The 20253-nt window shown below is 38.6% G+C and overlaps 1 protein-coding gene across 1 annotated transcript in view; it reads left to right on the forward strand.

Annotated features, from left to right (window-relative positions):
* Window positions 1-20253, forward strand: part of GRM5 (glutamate metabotropic receptor 5) — a 543453-nt gene that overhangs the window by 501241 nt on the left and 21959 nt on the right. Inside the window, exon 11 of the mRNA XM_058545440.1 lies at window positions 19176-19271. Coding sequence (XP_058401423.1) covers window positions 19176-19271 — 96 coding nt within the window. The remainder of the gene's footprint in view (window positions 1-19175; window positions 19272-20253) is intronic.

Below are 20253 nucleotides of genomic sequence, written 5' to 3' on the forward strand. Positions count from 1 at the left end.
TGAGGTTCACTGGGTAGTGATTTTAGATATGTTTAGATATGGTGTCACGAACAGCCTCTTTGCATAAGTTGAACAGTGAGCAAAATGAAGCGAGAAAATAAGACACACAAAGATCTGCGAGGTGGAGAGTAAGTGTGCCAGGCAAAGGGAACAGCAAGTGAAAAGATCTTGAGGCAGAAACCAGATTGTCATTTTAGGAGACATTGTGGTTGGAGTAAAATAAGAAAGGGAGAGAATGGTAAGAGAAAAATGTAGACTGGCACATGGGGATCAGATTGAGTGAGGTACAGATTTTGTATTTTGTCCTGAATGTGATGGGAAGCTTTGGAAGGTTTGAGAAGTTACATGATGAGATCAATATGTTAAAGAGATCCTCTGGTTTCTATAGATAGAATAGAAGGTAGAGTGGAAAGAAGAGAAAGGAGAAATCAGTTAGACATCCATTGTGACAGGCTAGGTAAGAGAGTTGATTGTTAGTGCTGTCGAATTGATTCCAACTCCTAGCAACCCTGTGTACAGCAGAGCAGAAACCTGCCCAGTCTTTTGCACCATCCTCTCACCTTCTGGCACTCTATCAGACAATTCTCTGCTGCTATTAATAGCTCTAGTTTTTTCGGAAGGTCAGGTCCTTCTTCCTAGTCTCTTAGTCTGGAAGTTCCACTGAAACCTATCCACCATGGGTGACCCTGCTGGTATTTGAAATACTGGTGGCATAGCTTTCAGCATCCCAGCAACATGCAGCCACCACAGTATGACAACCAACAGATGGATGGTGTGTTTCCCTGACAGGGAATTGAACTCAGGCCTTGTGGTGAGAGCGCTGAATCTTAACCACTAGACCACCAGGGCTGGCTAGGTAAGAGATTATGATGGTTTAAAGTAGAAAGTATAACAATAGGACTCAATCATTGTTATGTTGTATATAAAGGAAAGAGAAAAATTAAAGATGAGTCCTAGGTTTTTGACCTGTATAAATGGGAGGACTGGGACCTGTATAATTCAGACTTGGGGAGGAGAGGTTTGAAAGGTAAAATCAAGTGTTAGTTTTGCTAACACTGTGCCCCATGTGCTCAAAGGAGAACTCCAGGCTGGAGATTAAAATAAAAGAGTTGGGGGAAGCCATCCACATTTGATGATAATAGGACTAAATTAAAAGAAATACGGGATTGGGGATGGTAAGATAAAGGAGAAAAAGTTTGAAGAAAAATGAGTTTGGATTTGGAATTGTTAAAGTCGAGATTCCTAAGAGACATCTAAGTGAACAAGTCCAAGAAGCTTCTGGAAAAACTCACCTGAAGATCAAGACAGTTTGGTGTTTGAAGTACAGTTTGGAAGAGCCAAGGGCAGAGCCCAGGGACTAGATAAATAAAAGAAATTCTGAGAACTAGACAAAGAATTCCTGAATATTAGATTAAGTATACCTGAAACCCAGATACAAGTGATAACACAAAAGGAAAAAGAATGACCATAAAATGAAGGAGTGGTCAATAGTTCCAATGTTACAGGGAAGTCAAATTAGACGGAGTTAAGAGGTATCATCATTGGATATGGTGACCAGATGTTGGTTTAGGCTTTAACAAAGAGCAATTTCAGGCCCCAACTCTTTGAGGAAGTTCTTTGGCTCCCACAGGACCAAGCAAAGATGGAAATTGGTGTTCATTCATCAGGTAGAATACTCTCATTAGTCGGCTACAGATTCCATAGAATATACTGGATATAATATGGAAACTACCAAGATGCTGATGGGATACCCATAACCAAGGATCCTGTTGGTAACAAGAGCACTGAGACCCCACAGCAGCCTCCTCTAAGCCTCCACTTGTGATGGGTTTTGGTTCTTGACATCCTCCTTGCTTGCTTATGCTCAAGTTTCATATTCCTAAACCCACTATACCATATAGCCACAAGTTTATAAACTAGGGACTGCAGGAGCAGGCAAAGGAGCCCTGGGGGATGGCAGCCTTGCCATGAGCATGGCGATAACACCCAAGGACTGTGCAGCCAAGTGCAGATCAAACTGGGTCCTGAGAAATGTATGATAAACAAGGCCCCCTAGAGGGCAGCAGAGCCTCACAGGATGGCGGAGAAACACCAAAAAGGGGTTAGTGGGCAGTTTCACCAAAGGAGACACAAGGGGGCCACACACACTTTTAGGGAGAATGGAATCAAAATTAAACTTGTTGAATCAAAGGAAGTCAGTAATACAAGAGGTAGAAAGATCTAAGTTGTATAACAGACAACAAAAACAAGTGGGCTAGAAAGAGGAGAGTTCGGCAGAAGTCAATCACAGGAAACAAGGTTCTCTGCTTGATGAATGTTTATTACCCAACAATAATAATAAACAGGTACTATACACTGAGAACCTCTTATTTACCATGTTGTCTGCTATAAGCTAGAAGATATTTTAGGCACTGGAGATACAAAGATGGATACAATACTGTACTTCCCCTAGATAACTCCTCTCTTCAGTGTAGGGCCACAAATGTAATCAAATAATGTCAGGAGAGAGATGTAGGTGCTTTAAGTCTTTGTAGAGGACACTGCAGGGACACAAAAGAGGAAGGAATTGTATGAGAGGGGACAGGAAAGGCCTCAAAGAAAGGATAACATGACAGTATGGATCCTGGTTGTGATGTTTTTTCTCTCCCTTGTGATTTCTCTAGGTCTTCCCTGAAATAATCCATCTTTTTTTTCCCTTATTCATTTATTCTCTCCTTCAGCACATTTCTCTCTTGAGCCCTACCATGTTCCAGTCGCTGTTGTGCCATTGGAATACAGAAGTGCACTCTGACATGGCATCACAGGCAAGGCAGTGAGCCTACCCCATTAGTTTCCTCCTTCTTCCCCTCTCTGCACCTGCCCTCTCTCTAGAGATGAAGGAAAAGCCGATGAAGCCCTTTGGTTCTAATAGGTCCTCTGTGATAAAGAAAGGTAACAGAAAAAGAACATCATGTCTTTTCACTTAACTAACTCTTCTCACTATTTATGCATTCAACAAATAGCAATTGTGCACAATATGCCAAGCTTCTGCCTCTCCGGACAGATTAAGTTCAAGTTCCACCATGAAATTTTCCATTTTAGTTCTAGACCTCTCCACCCTAGCCACACATAGGTGCTGTAATCTTCACTATGAATTGAGTGTTCTCTATTGTTTGCTTATGGCAGTCATGTTTGTCATCTCCATTAGATTCTAAGCTCCTTGAGCTCAGAGGCTATGAAATGTATTTTCTTAATGTCACCTACAGAAGATGTGCATCTAGAAGATGCACAATATGTGCTTGAATGTATTATTTACAATCAGGAGGACCTAGTTTTGAATTCCATCAACATTTTTTCAGCTATGTGAACTACAGTTCTCTTTTAAATAATCACTACCCCGCCCCAGGCCTGTAAGGATGTTTGAGACAACGTATAAAAACTCCTAACGGTGCCTGGCACATACGCTTGCTCATCCTCCTTCTCTTCCTTACTCTTTGGCTTCTCCTTGGGTTGTTTTTTTGTTTGTTTTTTTTAAATTGAGTTTTCTTTTCCCTTTTAGTCACCCCTTTGGTAGTTTTGGTATTCCTTTTAATCGAGTGTTCTAGAATACACACTTTAGAGTTCAACAGAACAGAAGTGTGTCTGGCTTTGTCCCCTCTAATTGTGTGACTTTGAGCAAGTTACTTTACTCTGTGGCTCAGTTTCTTTATCTGTAAAATGGGGATGATAATAGTACTGACCTCGTAGTTTCTTTGTGAAATTAAATGCTAAAATCCATGTAGAACATCAATGCTTTCAGTTAGGTAGCATTGTTCCCATTATTCAGAGGAAATTTAAGAAAAGTTTTATAAGTTACCCAAAATCATGCAGCCAGTAAGTGGTAATGCTGAGAATCAAACCTCCACTGATTAACTCCAAAGCTAGTACACTTAAATTACCATGATTTATTACCTATCTCAGGCAGACTAAAGACAAATCAGTTTAGAAAAATTTGAAGAACTTTTGCATATCTATGTGTGTGCTTGTGTATGATTACTTGGAGATGTGTATGCAATTTTGTGTCCATATTTTTGTGTGTGTGTATACATATATGTGATATATATATGTGGTATATATGATGCTATATAACTGCATACATTAGTTTATTACACTCTGCCATGATAAACTCCTATATTTCTAGATCACCATGCAACTCCTAATTCAGTATCTGGTACGTAATAAGTACTTAAGGAACACAAGTAAATTTACTAAAAACAAGACTTTATAGCATCATTTTTATGTAATGTTTCTTAAAGTATCTCGCATTATAAAATTAAACTATATCACTTTCACTTTATTGTGATAGACATTAAGCAATGTGAAATTTGCTTAGAAATGGCAAAATTAGTAAATCCATCTGTTGTAATTATACATGATTATAATAAATCACAAGACATTATCCTAAAACCAGGAGAAATATAATTCTCTTTATTAAAATGATACTATTAAAACAACATGATTAGAAAGAAAGTGGAAAGAAAGGCAGTCCCCAGTTATAGACTCGTGATTTTCGTACCTTCTGTGCAGTATAACGGAGTGGAGATGACTCTTTTGAAGCTCATGTGAGCACAACTCGGCAGACCCAGGACTTGCCAAGATGCCTTGCTTCCCTCTCTTTGGGCGTCATTCCCACTTAGGCAGCTGTAACTGTCACAGTAAGCAAGCCCTCCCCTCGCATACACACAGAGACCAGGAACACCCCAACCTCCCTCTACCATCTCAACCTCATCTTGGTCTTGTCAAAATCAAGTGATTTTAAAACCTGAGAGAAATAGGAACTAAGAATCTTAGGTAAAATTTGGAAATACTTTTTATTTGTTCCTCAGTAGATAAGAGGCAGAAAAATGAAAAAAAGAAGGAAAAGTTTTGTGTGTGGAGATGGGATGGGAGCAACAAATGTGAAGGAAGAGGACAAGAGGAAGAAAGGAGGGTGGCAAACAGAACAACTTTGTTGAGAGAAGAACTGGTGAATGAACATCTGGGTACAATAGAAGGGGACGGCCAGTTTAGATGAGTCAGGTTTGGATAAATATTCCCACCTCACCTTTGATAAACTTTCTTGCTTTTACCATTTTCACAGCTGCATTAATGCAAAAAAGCATTTGCTGAGTTGCTGCTATATACAAGGCCCCATGCTAGGGCCCTGTGCTAGACATGCCCTCACTGCCGTGAAGTTTACAGTGTAGTGAGAACGACAAATAAACTAGTAAGCAAATGAATATCTAATTATAATATGTAATAACGAAGAGACGAGGGCTCTACTAGAGATCAACAGGGGAGACAGGCTGAGATGAAGAGCATTATCTGTCTCCATACTGTTTTCAAATCCAGCCTAAATCACAGCAGCGTTAAGTTCGGGTGTGTGGGAGCAGAGAGATCACGAGAACTAGCTCTAGAAGGAGGTGAACATCAAAGATTCACTAACTCACAAGACTTAATGGAGATTAGAGAGGTCATGTCCCATACGAGGACTCATGGTTTCATAAATATCAGGGGACATGTGGAGAAAACAGGACAAAATATTTTGTATCAGAACTGTCTGGGAAAAACCTGCCTGGTTATAGAAATCAATAGTACAGAAAAAAGTGACAGATATGAAAGTAACATTATTACGTATCCTGTTAAGCTCAAAAATTTTACATGAATTGTCTTACCAAATCCCCAACATTTCCATTTTGCAGATGGAGAAATCGTAACTCAGAATACATTAGCGAGTCTACTAACATAACACGGCTGGTTTATGATTTCCTTATGGGGCAGGAGGTGAACTCTGGGAAGCAGGAGTAGAGTCAAGTTTTGTGAGACTTAAAGTTCATACAATTTGGGGGGCTCTGTTTAAGAAAAAGTTTACAAAATGTGAACACAAAAATAGGAACGGGGCCTTGCAAGGGACTGCTGCAATGGAGGGGCCCTGATTCTCCCTCAGCTTCACAGCTCGGCTGCTTCCGTAGAGAAGCACTGAGGTTTGGGCTCCATCAGACCCCAGGCTGAGAAAATCAAATTGCTCAGTGCAAATTGCAACCAAGATCCGTACCAAAGAGGGATCAGGCTTCCTATCCACCAGGGTAGAAAGGGTCAAGAAAGAGCAGAGGTAGGGTCTCAGGCCAGGCGATCAGGAAAAAGATGAAAGGGTTCAACCAATAGCACAGTTGCCTGTATGCCTTAAGCCATTTAAACACAGAACCAGGCCCAACAAATGGCACAGCTAGTGTTTGTAACCAGCATTTTAGTGAGAAACAATATGCACCATAGTTAACCAATCTGGTAACCTTGGGCAAGTTACTTAATCTCCCTGTGTCCTAGTTCTTCCTCTTTTGTAAAATAGGGATAACAATAGTACCTAATTCATAGGGCTGCTGCAATAATGAAATCAGTAAATTTGGGTATTAGAATGGGGCTTGGTATATTCCAAGCACTCAGTAAACAACGGCTCTTACTGTCATTATTACCCAGCTCGGTAACTCCAAAGCTTTTCCAGTTGTTCATGCACAAAGATGTTAGGAAAAAAATCCTGTTGGAAAACTACATATCTGTCTTTAGGAAGAATAAATTATTTTGTCTGAAAATTCCTAAATCCTAAAATAGAAGCCAGAAACTTTTAATTAATGCTTCACTGCAATGTTTCCTTAGGCTGATCTTATTCTCATATAGAAACGCTCCTATAGTTGGCGCTGGTCAACATTTTGTTCCTCCTTGAAACGTTTTCCCAATTGAGGATGTTGTATAAGCTTATAACGCACCTTAGAATTAGTTTTAAAATCTGTATCTTCCTGGGTTTCCATTGATTGTGAAACAAATAGCAGTGTTGAAGGAAAGCACACAACAGAAAGGCATGACAAGATGATTCATATCTGAAAACAAGTTCTCATCATAAGTGGGATTAAAATACATCCTTTGGGAATTCTCTGGAAGCTAAATGAAAGGCTTTACTCAATACAAAATTTAACGCATTTCCATAATATTGCTATGCTGTAATTTATTAAACTATTCTCCAGTGGTTGGTTTGTTCCTGTTTTGTTCAGTTTTTGCTACTTTCTATAACACTGAAGGGAAAAATCTTTGTACAGAAGCCTTTCAGCTTCTGTTGAATTATTTCCTTAGAATAAATTTCTGTGAATAGAATTACTGGGTCAATATAGCTGATTCTTTACATTTTAATTGCTTATTTCCATTGCTTCCCCACCTGTCAATTTCTACCTTCCTTTTATTTTATGGATGTCAGAGCAATGCGTTCCCTGACAGCTTCTCAAATACTTTCAAAACTTATGTTTATTTCTGACATTATTTTCTGGAGCTATTAATTGTGCTCAATTTTTGTTTTTAATCTGAAATCTTTGAATGAAGCAACTTGACATTTTAAGTCTGGAGAAAAGCTGTTTTTCTGTATATGGAGCCCATAAGATCTGCTGGAACAGGTCGTAAACCATTCTAATGTATTTACTTATGTATAGATCCATAGAGGGCAGAAGGATGAGACTGAAGGAGGGAATTACTTTGCAGTATTACTTTGTAATAATGAACTAGATTTGGCCTTACTCTTTCCCTCTAAAGTGAAGATCCATAAGGACTTCCCTTCTGTCTTCATCTAGAATTCTCCTTTGATCAATTTGACTTAAAAAGTTGACTTGGGCTTTCCTTCGACTCTCTTTGTAACACCTTAGAGTTGCTGAAATATTCTACCACCTCATGCTGTCTGTCTTCTGATATCCCACAGGATCCCATACACTGACGCTGATCGTCAGTTCTTCTCAGGATGCCTCTTTTACAGCCTTCAGATGTTTGTGTTTTCCTGTGTAGGTAAACTCCAAAGGAACAGCAGTCTGGTCACATGTTAGCAGGGGGCCTAGAGGGCCATTTATTCCACCTGGCCATTGTGCAGTCAAATTTGACCTTTGAAAAAATAAGTTAAGATTGTGCTCAAAGCCTAGCTCCACTAAGTACACACTATCACCCTCACATATGACCTTTTCAGTCTCTCAGATGGATTATCAGATTATTTAGCTAAGTTTTTTTCAGCATAAAATGAAGAAAAAAGTGAGTTATTAATAAAGAGCATGATGTTTGGAGGTAAAACATCTGGTTTCTAGCTCCATTTCTGTTACTTACCATTTATGGGGTCTTGGCCAGGCTGTGAAGATTTCTGAGCCACAGGATCCTTATCTGAAGGATGAGGATAATAATTACTTAGTTTGTTGAGAGAATTAAATGGTATAGGAAAAACTTCCTATAATATTTTAAATGCTATTCAAATATATATCATAGTTTCTCTCCTTTCTTACTGTCAGAATCCAAAATTAGGATGGTTCTAAAGGTAATGTGGCAATAAATCTGGAAAATAAAATGCAACGTGCAGCTCTCTGCCTCATTCATTTTAAAATTAGAAACTATGTTTCTGAGTGATTGCTAAAGATATCACCTATGGGTAGGTATCTGATCTGAACTTTGCCTAGAGACCAAAAGCTGAGGTCTAGGCTGGTATTTGAGGAACCAACATGGGAACAGGGCTGAATGTGCCCAGAGCTGTTACAAAGGTTTGTACTGGTACAAAGGGGAAGTGGAGACAATGAGTGGAGACAAAGTCAAGACAGAAAACTAAAGGCAGAAACATTCTGTCCAGTGCCAGGGAGGCAAAGGAAAAGGAAGAACTAAGAAATAAAAACTGGCTCCAAAAGTCACTATAATCAGGCTCAAATATGATGGTGCCTGGAAGAGATTTCCAAAATCATCGAGTAGAGCCGGGACCACTTTCACGTGGATCTATAACTGACTAGGTAAGGGATAAGCACATAGCGACACTGAGCTTTGTTTCCTTTATTTTGTTTTTCTTGACACTTTCTTAGTCTAGTGACATGAAAGGTAATCGAGGGCAATCTCAGGCAAATACATGCAGGCCAATGCTAATTCTGTAAACATACGTCACCAAAAGCTTTGTTGAAGTACTTGTAAGTGCTCTGACTTGTGATAGTTCCCACTAGTGAATGAGTTTGAGAATGAAATGCTAAACCCATAGTAACTGGTTATTTTGGGTTCCTGGACCCAATTCCAACACATGTGGGGAGGAGGCTTCCCCACACCAATAAGCAAGTCTCAATTATGGCACTATCTACCTGGAGATAGCATCAGATCCCAGAGGTTAAGTGTTCAGTCCTACAAGACTGTCTCCCCACAGACACTTCAGACACCAGTAGCAATCCTAGGCTATCACCTATGCTTCTGACCAACCAGCTATAGATTGGCGGTTCCAACAACCCCCTCCTTGGACTTCAGAGCCAGACGCAAGTCCAAGTTGTTACCTGTACTTCTGACTGACCAGCTATACATCAGAGTTCCCACGACCCCCTCCTCGGATTTGATTAATTTGCTAGAACAGCTCCCAGAACTCAGGGAAATATTTTACTTATTAGATGACTGGTTTATTATAAAAGGATATAGCTCAGGAACAGCCAGATGGAAGAGATGCACAGGGCAAGGTATGGGGAAGGGGTGCAGAGCTTCCATGCCCACTCCAGGCGCAACACTCTCCCCGCGTCTCCACCTGTTCACCAACCCAGAAGCTCAATGAATGCTGTCCTTTTAGGTTTTATGGAGGCTTCATTACATAGGTGTGATTGATTAAATCATTGGCCATAGGTGACTGAACTAAATCTCCAGCCCCTCTCTCCTCCCTGGAAGTCAAAGGTGTGGTACTGAAAGTTTCAACCCTCTAATCACATGGTTGGCTCCACTAGCAACCAGGCCCCATCCTCAGGTGCTTTCCAAAAGTCACCTCATTTAACTTAGGTTTGCGTGTGTGTGTGTTTATGAAAACTCTAAAGAAGCAAGTTACTAATAAATACTTTTGTCTTACCAAACTGTTCATATTCTTTTAAATACTGTTCCTTTTTATACATACTATTGTATATAAAAAAGTGTGAGAGTCTTCATAGAGTTAAATTTGTATAGAAATCTAACAGAAGACACCTTTATCACTCTCAACACTTAGGAAATTCCAAAGGTTTTGAGAGCTATAGAGCCAGGAACTATAGAGGACGAACAAATATATATATGAGAAATATATATTTGGTCATCTGAATGACCAAATGTATATTTTTCTTATAAATCATAATATCGCACTGGTTATGACTATAATTAGCATAGCTTCCTGTAAGGGAATAGTAGTGTTTGTACCATGGTTATGAGGGCCAATTGTTTAAGTGTTATCTAAATGTGGATTATGGAGAAAACAATACTTTGTTTTACCCAGTCTATCTTCTTCTTTTTTTCTTCCTATACAAATGTAACTCTATGAAGACTCTCACACTTTTTTGTATACAATAGTATGTATAAAAAGGAACAATATTTAAAAGAATACAAACAGGTAAGACAAAAGTATTTGTTAGTAACTTGATTCTTTAGAGTCTTCATAAATACACACATACACACCTTCCTAAGTAAATATAAATATCCAAACCTAAGTAAATGCTATAAACAACCTTAGAAATCCTTAGACTCAGCCTTGATAGAGAAAGTAGTGGAAGCAAGGTAAGAGGATTTCGATCAGAGAATCTAAAACCTAATTCAAAGTGGCTTACCTGATAAGGAAATTAATCTCACTTTAAAAGAAGTTCTAAGGTTAAAGAGGCTAATTCAGTAGCTCAGAGATATTGTCCAAGACCTACATTCTTTTAATCTTCCATGCCACCATTTTTGGAATGTTGGCTTAGCTTCATTCGTGCCTGCAACATAGTTGTAGAACTGTCAGGTATCACATTCAGAAAACTGTCCATAGCAGAAAAGGACCATGTTTTCCAGCTAAGACTAAAAAAAAATGTTCTTAGAAACCTTCAGAAGACCCTCTCTCATGATCATTGGCTGAAACTGATAAGCAAAAAGGGGTTACCATTATCATCTTAGTCTAATCAGCACCTACCTCCTGAAGGTAAGAATGGAACAGCTTGTTATGAAGAGTGTGGCTATGTGATGGAGGGGCAAATACTTTTTAAAAAAATGAGTGTCTTCCATATGACTTTCTTAGCTTCAGGGCTTCACTGCCTGCCAGTCATTTTCCCTATATTTTTTGCTTATTCCATAAGCTTCCTACCCAAAGTGGCTACTTCATTTTTCTACTTGTACTTTCACAAACCTCAAATTCCACCCATCCTACTCTCACTGATTATCATGCCAACTTTATTGAGAGATCTAATGTCATTTAACATGAATTTGCTAATCTTTCCTCCTTCCCACCTGAAAATTTCCCCATAATTTGGTTCTCCTTTTATTCATTCATTCATGCATACATTCATTGAACAAATATTATCACCTGTAATAAGCTTGGCAATGTCATAGGCACTGGAAAGATAGCAGTGAAGAAAAAGTCCAAAATCCATGCATTAATAAAGCTTACACTCTTTTGAAAATTCTATTGAGGAAAACATAAAATAAATAAAACAAATAAGTAAAATATAAATTATATTGGAAAAGATAAAAGCAGGAAATGTTAACGGGAAGACTGAGGTCACAGTTGCATTTTTAAGTAGGGTGGTCATGGCAGGCTATATTGAGAAAGTGACATTTGGCAAAAGATTTGAAATATCTGAGGGTATTTTTGAGGAAAGCATTGAAGGCGGAGGAAATGGCCAAAGCAAAGGCACCATGGTGGGAAGATGCCTGATGTCTTCAAGCAACAAGAAGATCAGTGTAGATGAAACAAAGTGGGCAAGGGAGAAAAGAGTAACTTATAGGATCATAATGTTACAGAATAATAAAGTAATGGGGGAGGGGGAAGATTGTGTAGGACTTTGTAAATCATTATAAGAAACTTAGATTTTACTCAGAGAGATGGGTAATTGAGAGTTTTGAGCAGAGAAGTGATATAAAAAGATTTTTGTTTTGACAGGATTATTCTGGTTCCTGTGTGGAGGCTGGATTGGGTTGGGTCAGGATAGGGGGCTGTCATGGTAAAAACAGAAGCAGCATCAGTTTAGGCAGCTATTATCATTTTCAAGGTAAGAGATGATGGTGGCTTAGACCAGGGCGGTAAATAGAGGAGGTGGTAAGAAATGGTCAGATTCTGAGTGTTTTGAAGATGGAGGCTGCAGTATATGCTGACTTTTTAATTATGAAGTATAAGTGAAAAAAACTGCGTTCTTTCCTCCTTTTTTCCTACAATCATTTTATCTCCAACAGTAGTTATTCCCTTTCCCCAAACATCTTTAATTTTTTCCCTCTTTCTTGGTCTCTTGACCTAAGTCTACAAAGTTGCCTCATTTTCACTAACTATTAAAAACAAAACAAAAATAACAACAAAGCCCTTTGGACATTTGATAATCCCTAACGTTACCTTTCCATTTCATTCACTTATTCATTCATGCATTCATTCACAAAGTTTATCATTATGACCTTTTTTTTTAAATTCTCTAGTCTTCCAGGTTTATGCTCAATCTTAGCCTTAAAACTCTGTCTTTTGGACTGCAATTTTGGTATGAAAAGCCCTTATTGGGTTTTCTATGACATTCAGAGTGACTTGTTCTTTAACAGCTTCAAATGTCCTTCACTCAATAACTTGATTTTTCTGCACTTTATTGGCCAAGAAACACTCTTTTCTTTCCATATCATTTTTCTCTCTTCATACCATACTTCTACTCTGAATAATGGCAAGTAGTTGAGGAAAAATAGGATTTAAATTTGCTTTGTAAATGGGATGCATTTATAACAGCTTAAATGAGAGATCTCCTTGAGGAACATCCTCCTACTCATTTACCCCCATTACCCCCCGTTCCATTAATGTCCATTCCATATTGAATTACTGAAATTTACACATAAAACATACGAAATATCCAAAATTTTCCACCTCCTTTTCATTGACTTCTGAGAGAGATCATATTGGGTTTTTTTCCTCTGAATACTTTAAAGAACGACAGATGAAGTAAAATATGTAGACAATGGTTTCTACACATATGAGAAAATATCTCCCTATGGTTTTCACTAAACTGAATGATACCCAGCGTAGGGGTGGAAAATGAGCCGAGTGTGTAAGACTTCAGAAGAATTAACTCAATGCTCCTTCAAGGAGTGGTGTATGGGGCAGAGTAGGAGTCAGTGTGGGGAAGAAGATGGTAAAAGAAAATTATTTCTCAGGATAATTTTATCTACTAGAAAGAACAAAACCTTAAGCAAGACAAGCCCTTGACAAGATTGTGGAGTCAGGAAATCATGCCTCTGGTACCTTCAGCTTTCTCCTTTTCCGTTCCTTTTTTCCCTCCACTATTGAGACCTCTAGAATCTCTGTTCTCTCTTCCCCTACTCATGTCTAACCACATTCTCAGAGAGTCTGAAATATCAATCAGAAACATCTCTCCAAATAAGCCACGGGATATCTACTCACAACAGCATTTATATCATTAGCCTCCTCACTCATGGAGAATGGAAAATCTTTGTTTTTGACATTGGGGGAAGGTGAGAGAATTCACCAATGGAATCTTCCCAGCATCTCAGAAATAGTATCATGTTGGGCAATTCCATTTACACATATTGTTCTTTGTTTCATCCACTGGACTTTTCCCTTCCAAACCATTTGAAGGCTCTGTTTGATGATAAAGACCCTGCTTCATCTTCAAACTCTTCACTAAACACCCCATTTACTGTCTTTTCTTTAACTAAAACCTAGTTCTCTCCTAAGGACATCCCTTCCCCTGTAACCCTTTCAGACAAGCTTACTTATTCTTCTACATCACACATTCCTCAGGGCACAGAGTTGGGGCTCAGCAGCTCAATGCTGTGTCCGGACATACTTCGCATCTCCTTCATAGAAATGTAAACACTAAAAACTCTGCCTCCTTTGAGGCTCTTGATGTCCAGTTATCCCTTCATCTTTCAACCTTGTTTATCATTACTATTTATGGCCAATTTCTGGGAAAAGAATTTCTGTCTATCCCAAGCTCTGCTATTGTTCTGGGTTACTTTAGTGCCCATATAAAGGGCAAACTATCACCATAGTCTCATTTTTTAATTCTAATGATTGAATTCTAATGCAATTAGAATTATCATTTTAGGCTTCCTACCTCTGGCCACTTACTCAAACTTGCTGTTACCCAGATCTCCTTCACATAGGGGATATTTATTTCCAATATCAAACTGTCTCCTTTCTTTCCAACTTCAGGCATCATCCCCCCAATACCTCCTATTTCACCTAATACACACATTTATTCTTTGAATTTCTTCATTTTATTCTAGTCCGTGGACCATTCTGGACCACATAGCCCATATAGAAATTTCAGTAATCTAATATTCTAATACTCAGTAGATATTAGTAGGGAAAGGGGAAAGGAAGTGAAAAAATGGATTTTTTGTTTTTTTCTTTACTGAGAAAGATTAGCCCTGAGCTAACATCCATTGCCAATCTTCCTCGTTTTTTGCTCAAGGAAGATTGTCCCAGAGCTAAAATCTGTGCCAATCTTCCTCTACTTTATATGTGGGTCACCACCACAGCATGACTGATGAGTGGTGTGGGTCAGTACCTGGGATCCAAACCTGCAAACCTGGGCTGCCAAAGTGGAACGTGCCGAACTTAGCCACTATGCCACAGGGCCAGCCCAAGAAATGGGATTTTTGATTCAAATCATTATGGAGAAATTACATTTACTATCCAATCCCAGGTGTTTCTTACCTCAACAACTCTTAAATTCACTAGATGAACATGGGCTCTTGTAGAGCTGAATAAAGAGAAACTAGAGATTCCTGGACAAAGGAGGTACAAAAGGAGCAAAACATCTTCAGGGAAGGCAACCAAAGCTAATTTTAGAACAAATCATTCTTAAATCTTTTAAAAACATGTGACAGTTTTTCATGCCAAGGTTATGGCCCAGAAACCAAAGCATCAAAGCTACATTGAGCACAGATCTAGAAGTCTGGAGACTATAAAAAAAGAAAATTAGCAGATTGAAGAACCCTGAATTCAGTAACTGGCATATAGTAGGTACTCAGTAAATGTTTTGAGGGAATGCTTACATTAACAGTGTTACAAAAGTTTTGGAACAGGTAGAATGAGCAAGTCTGTAAGCCCCTTCTCTCCACTAACTACATAGTCTACCTGTTCTCTATGAGCACTTTCAACCATTCTCATGGTATTTGCAACCATCTGTATGCTGATGGCTCCAAAGTGTATAACAGTGCCATAATCTCTAGATCATTATATCCATGTGTCTACTGAAGATGTCCACTTGGATGTCCTACCAGCATCTCAAACTCAATATTCCAAAATGAAACTTTTTATTTCTTCCTCCAAATATACTCCTTCTCTTGTATTTTCTTAACATAGTTGAGTGCACTACCCAAGGTAGTAACTGAGGTAGCATTCTACACATCTCTCTCTGACACTCATCATCCAACAAAACCTATTCATTTTACCTCCTATACATTTTTGAAACTGTCCTCTACTTTTCATCCATATCGTCACTACCCTAAGGTATTATCTCTTGCATGGACTATTGCAGTAGTATGAGTCTATCTCTAGTTTTGTTCCCTGAAGTCCATAGTATTTTCTCTCAATGTCAACTCTGACCACGTTTTTTTCTTAGCTTAAAGATCTCACAGTGGAATCTCATGACCTACAGGATATATTCATCCATGAGCTACCTTTTACATACCTCTCCATCCACATCACCCATTTTACCATCTCTCATTTTACACTTATTAGAGTAAAAAATACTAAACTGCTCCCCATATACATCATGCTGCTAAGCCTCTCCACATGTTTGCTCTTGATTTTTCTTCTGCCTGCCTACCCATCTTTTCACAGTGTATTACTACTCATCTTTTAAGATTTATCTTAGGCATCATATCTCACTGAAGTTTCCCTGCCGTTCTAGTATGGGTTAGGTAGCCCTTCTTGTATTTGTTTCTATAATAAAACTTCTCACATTGTTTAGAAATGATTTGTTTACACATTTCATCCTCCCACTCTAGACTGTGAACTTACCAGAGGCATAGAATTACCCACATGCTCCGTATCACAGAGCCTTGCACATAGAGCATTCAGTAAATGGTGTGAATGATGTAAACTAAACATATGTAGTGCATCTATATGGACCCAAATGAGGGAACAAAATTTAAAGTCCTGTTAGTAGATCTTCCACTGGCTGTCCTCGTCAACTCTACTACTCATTTACAAAATGGAGCCAACAAGAGAAAAGCTAAATAATAAGCCTTTGTAGTTTTGTTTCTAAAATTACTGACATTGTCACTTAGAGAGAAGTTTAATGGAAATAAGATGAGCTTTGGAATCAGAGAGGCCCAATTTCTAATCTTGGGTTCCCCAATCATAAACAGTGAGCTTGGGTTTACTGATACTGATGCTCAACGCCTGCCTCTTTGGAATGAGGATAATAGCACCTACTTTGTAGGGTAGTTTTAAGAATTGAGGATAATGTACAGAAAAGAACCTGGCACATTCAATATTCTGTTGTTGTTGTTGTTATTGCTATTATTATTTCTATTATGACTTGAAAATAATTATAATAAGCTAAGAATTTTATTTGAAAAGTGAGTTAATATTTGTAAAGCATTCAACAGTGCCTCACAAGTGTGTGCACGTGCCTGTGTATGTATATATATATATATATATATATATATATATGTATGTATGTATATGTTTTAGTCAGTTCCTCAAAGATAAATGAATTTATTATGTAAAACAAATAAAATTTTAATGGACCTTTTATAAGCAATAAACTCTGAAAGGCTTAAACTATTTTTAATTGACAGTTCCATATTCTGAAATAAAACTTAACTAGATAGAATTGTACGTTTGCAGAGGAGACTATAAAATCATTATTAGTTATTTAAAGAGCACATTATTGGTGAATGGAATAATGAATAAGTGAATGAATGAAAATGTGGTCTGTTTAAGTATGTGGTGAACATAATTAAACTGTAATTATAGTTATAGACAGGCAAGAAGGGTCCCATCTGAAAGCAAAGATGAGCTTCCCAATCTGTATTAATGGCTTTTCACCTTGCTTTGAATACAAACTGCTTGGAAGTTTCAAAAATTCTAATGTATCTCTTACTTTTTGGAATAAGTTGGGGTTTGTATTTTTTGTTTTGTTTTGTTTCGTAAAAGCTTTTACCAAAAGAGGTTGGGTTTTGATAGAGTAGGATGTTTAGGATCCATTTCATAAATGGAGTCATGTGGCAGAGTGTGTGTGTATGTGTAGATGACAGAGAGAGAAGAGCTTATGAGCATGAAGAGTGAAGATGTCCTAACTGATCTATGAAAGATTTAAACGATTAACTGGCAATTAGCCTAACAAAAGATATTAAAAAATACTTTATGGACCCCTTTGTAAAGAAGTGAATGACCATCAATAATTCTATTATTCTATTAATATTAATATTCTTTTAATTTAAACTATAGAGCAGAATTCTGGTTGTGCAACCCAATTCACAAATAAGCACAAAATATTTTCTATTGAAATGTGGAATGTCATTCAATGATTGGTGTTCCACAAGGGATTCTCTTTGGTAAAAAAAACGCTGCTCAGTCTGGCTTGGTCTGATGCTTTACCTCCTCCAACAAAGGCTTTAAGTTCCTTCCCTCTCCTATTTATGACTAGATCTAAAGTTACTTGTGTACATATTTTCCTACTTCCCTTCCTTCTCCCACTAAGACTGTGAGCTCTATGAGGCAGGACCTGTGGATTATTTATCTCTGTATCTCCAGTACAAAGCTCATTGCCTAGAATTTACTAGATGCTCAACCAATGTCTACTGATAAGTTAATACATTCCATTCATTTGGCTTGATGTAATGAACCTGTTCATTCAAATACCAAATACTTTTAATATCTTAAAAGAGAAAAAAACTAAGAGGAAGGCCTCTATCCTTCCTAATAATGATTTTAATTTTGTGGCATTTTGTTTTACTTAATATTAATTTTGAGACAGCAGGAAAAGAAACTTTAAAAAAAAAGTGACTATATCAAGGGTAAACAAGTTTTGTGATAGTAAGTCATTTCATCATTGCCTGTTGAATACCAGGAACATGGATGAAGTGGTATCATATCAGGCTCCAGTTTTAGAAGGAAAAAGGTAATAAAGGTAATGAATCTTAAGAGTCTTGGGCCCCTGCATGCTCTACGAGTAGTTATTCTCTACTGACTAAGCTTGCGATGTTGGTCAAGTTAGTTAAGTGTCAGTTTCCTCATTTGGCAAACAGGGTAACCATGCCTCTTTAATTACCTCACAGGCTTGAACTAATGAAAAGAAAGAGATTATTTCTGTGAAAGCATGTTGGCTCTGAAAACTGTCGTTCAAATATAAGGTCTCATTTTGATGTACCGTGTAGCAGACTAAGGTTGGGAATCTCATAATTTATTTTAGAAGAAACATCTAGTACCTTCCAGATATGGTGAATTGCCAGTTCTGATACAAAAGCTGTTGGAGCCACCCTCCACAATGCAGGTAGCCCAATACTGACTGTGAAACTTCAGCTTAATGGTTATATAAACCTCTCATATCCAAGGAACATCTCTTTTCTCTTTTGGCATCGCCGGTGTCTAAAATAATGCTCAGACATAGTACTACTCAATGAAGACTCATTAATGATAAGAATAATTTTTTAAAAAACTGATAATGGAAAGCAACACATTATAATGGCTAAAAGTGTGGGTTCTAAACTTAAGACCCCCTGTGCTCAAAATCCTTGATTAATCTACCTAATCCTTACAATCTTAGGTTTCTTCTTCAGTAAAAAGGGTATAATAACAACAGACCCTCTGCCACAGGCTTGTTGCCAGAATTAAATTTAGGTAGCACTATGTCTGGCACATGATAAGCACTAAATAAATTCCAATTTGTTGATACTAATGTTTGTTTTAGATGCTAGGAATTGCATTCCTTTTACCATTGACTATTAAATGTGATGGACTCACAGATTAATAGGCAATGCAAAAGGGTAGATTACACGTAGCTTAACTAAGAAGTAACAAAATCATCCCCAATGTTATCCATACACCAACACAATCATCTAACAAGTATCACTGATCAGCCACTGCAGTGAAAAGCAGGAGCCCCTGCTGTGGCATGGGGTGACCCTCTACACCCACAGCTCTGCCTCAGCCTGGCCAGTAAGCACACAATCACATCTTTCTGTTTGCTCCTGTCCTTGTTCATGCTCACCAGGTACAAAGACAGGAGACTGGCCCAGCACAAGTCGGAAATAGAGTGTTTCACCCCCAAAGGGAGTATGGGGAATGGTGGGAGAGCAACAATGAGCAGGTAAGCAAACTGTGAGTGGCCTGAGGTGGTGTGAACTAAATGTATGCAAGCTAGAGGAACAGGTGGCTCCCTGGTCTGGGTCCTCACTCAACCGTGCATCCCACACAGTGTGTCCAACATGGGCCAACACTGGTTTTCTGTGTGTGTTTGATTTGCAAAACCCATGCCATCCTCACGTGAAGCGATGGGAGCCTCCTGTCCCAGATGCTGCTGTTTCCCAGGGTTGTGCGCTTTGCATGTCTGAAGCCTTAGCTCACAGTCAGTTCTCCCATGGATTTTAACTGATTAGTCAAATGCTTCTGGAGTTTGCAAAGTGGAAAAGATTGGAGGAAATTCATGTTTCAGGACTATCCAATCACTTAGTAAAACAAATGCAAAAGCCTAGGACTGGTTTTGAGGGCAGGACTGCCATTGAGTGAAGACTCCAGCTCCTGATCCCAGACAAGCCTGGGAATTAATCTGACTTACTTTGAAGGCAACATCATCTCACAGCCAAGGACAAATGTCATGTCAAAGCAGTGAACTGTAGAGCCAAAAGGCTTTTCGTGAACTGAAATCAGGAAAGCTAGTCCTCCTCTAGCTACCATAGCTTTGCAGCTCCTTTACTTCTCTGTGTTTGGTGGTGAACACCCCCTGTCGCTGCGCTGTGCATGTTCTTTTGTACCAGGCACTCCCAACTGAGCTGTGCCCAGTAAACGGGGGTATTTGGAACTATAAGCATCAACTGAGCTGTGTTGCATGAAATGAACGTGCTTTATTGCATGGGACTGGGTTTCAAGGAAAGGGTTGTGCAGATAAAGACTGTCAAGACAGGCATTAAACAGTTCCAGAACGCTGGAGGAGCCCTGAGTTGGAGAATCATTCACTATGAACTAACTCCCCATCTCTCATTTGTTGTGGCATTTCCCAATCCATCTGCGGTGCAGAGGCGTAGAAGGGAAGCTCTTGCAAACCAGCCTGGATTAAAGGAAAGGGCAAGTCT

The sequence above is a fragment of the Diceros bicornis genome, chromosome 7 (assembly GCF_020826845.1).
Source record: "Diceros bicornis minor isolate mBicDic1 chromosome 7, mDicBic1.mat.cur, whole genome shotgun sequence".
Taxonomy (NCBI): domain Eukaryota; kingdom Metazoa; phylum Chordata; class Mammalia; order Perissodactyla; family Rhinocerotidae; genus Diceros; species Diceros bicornis.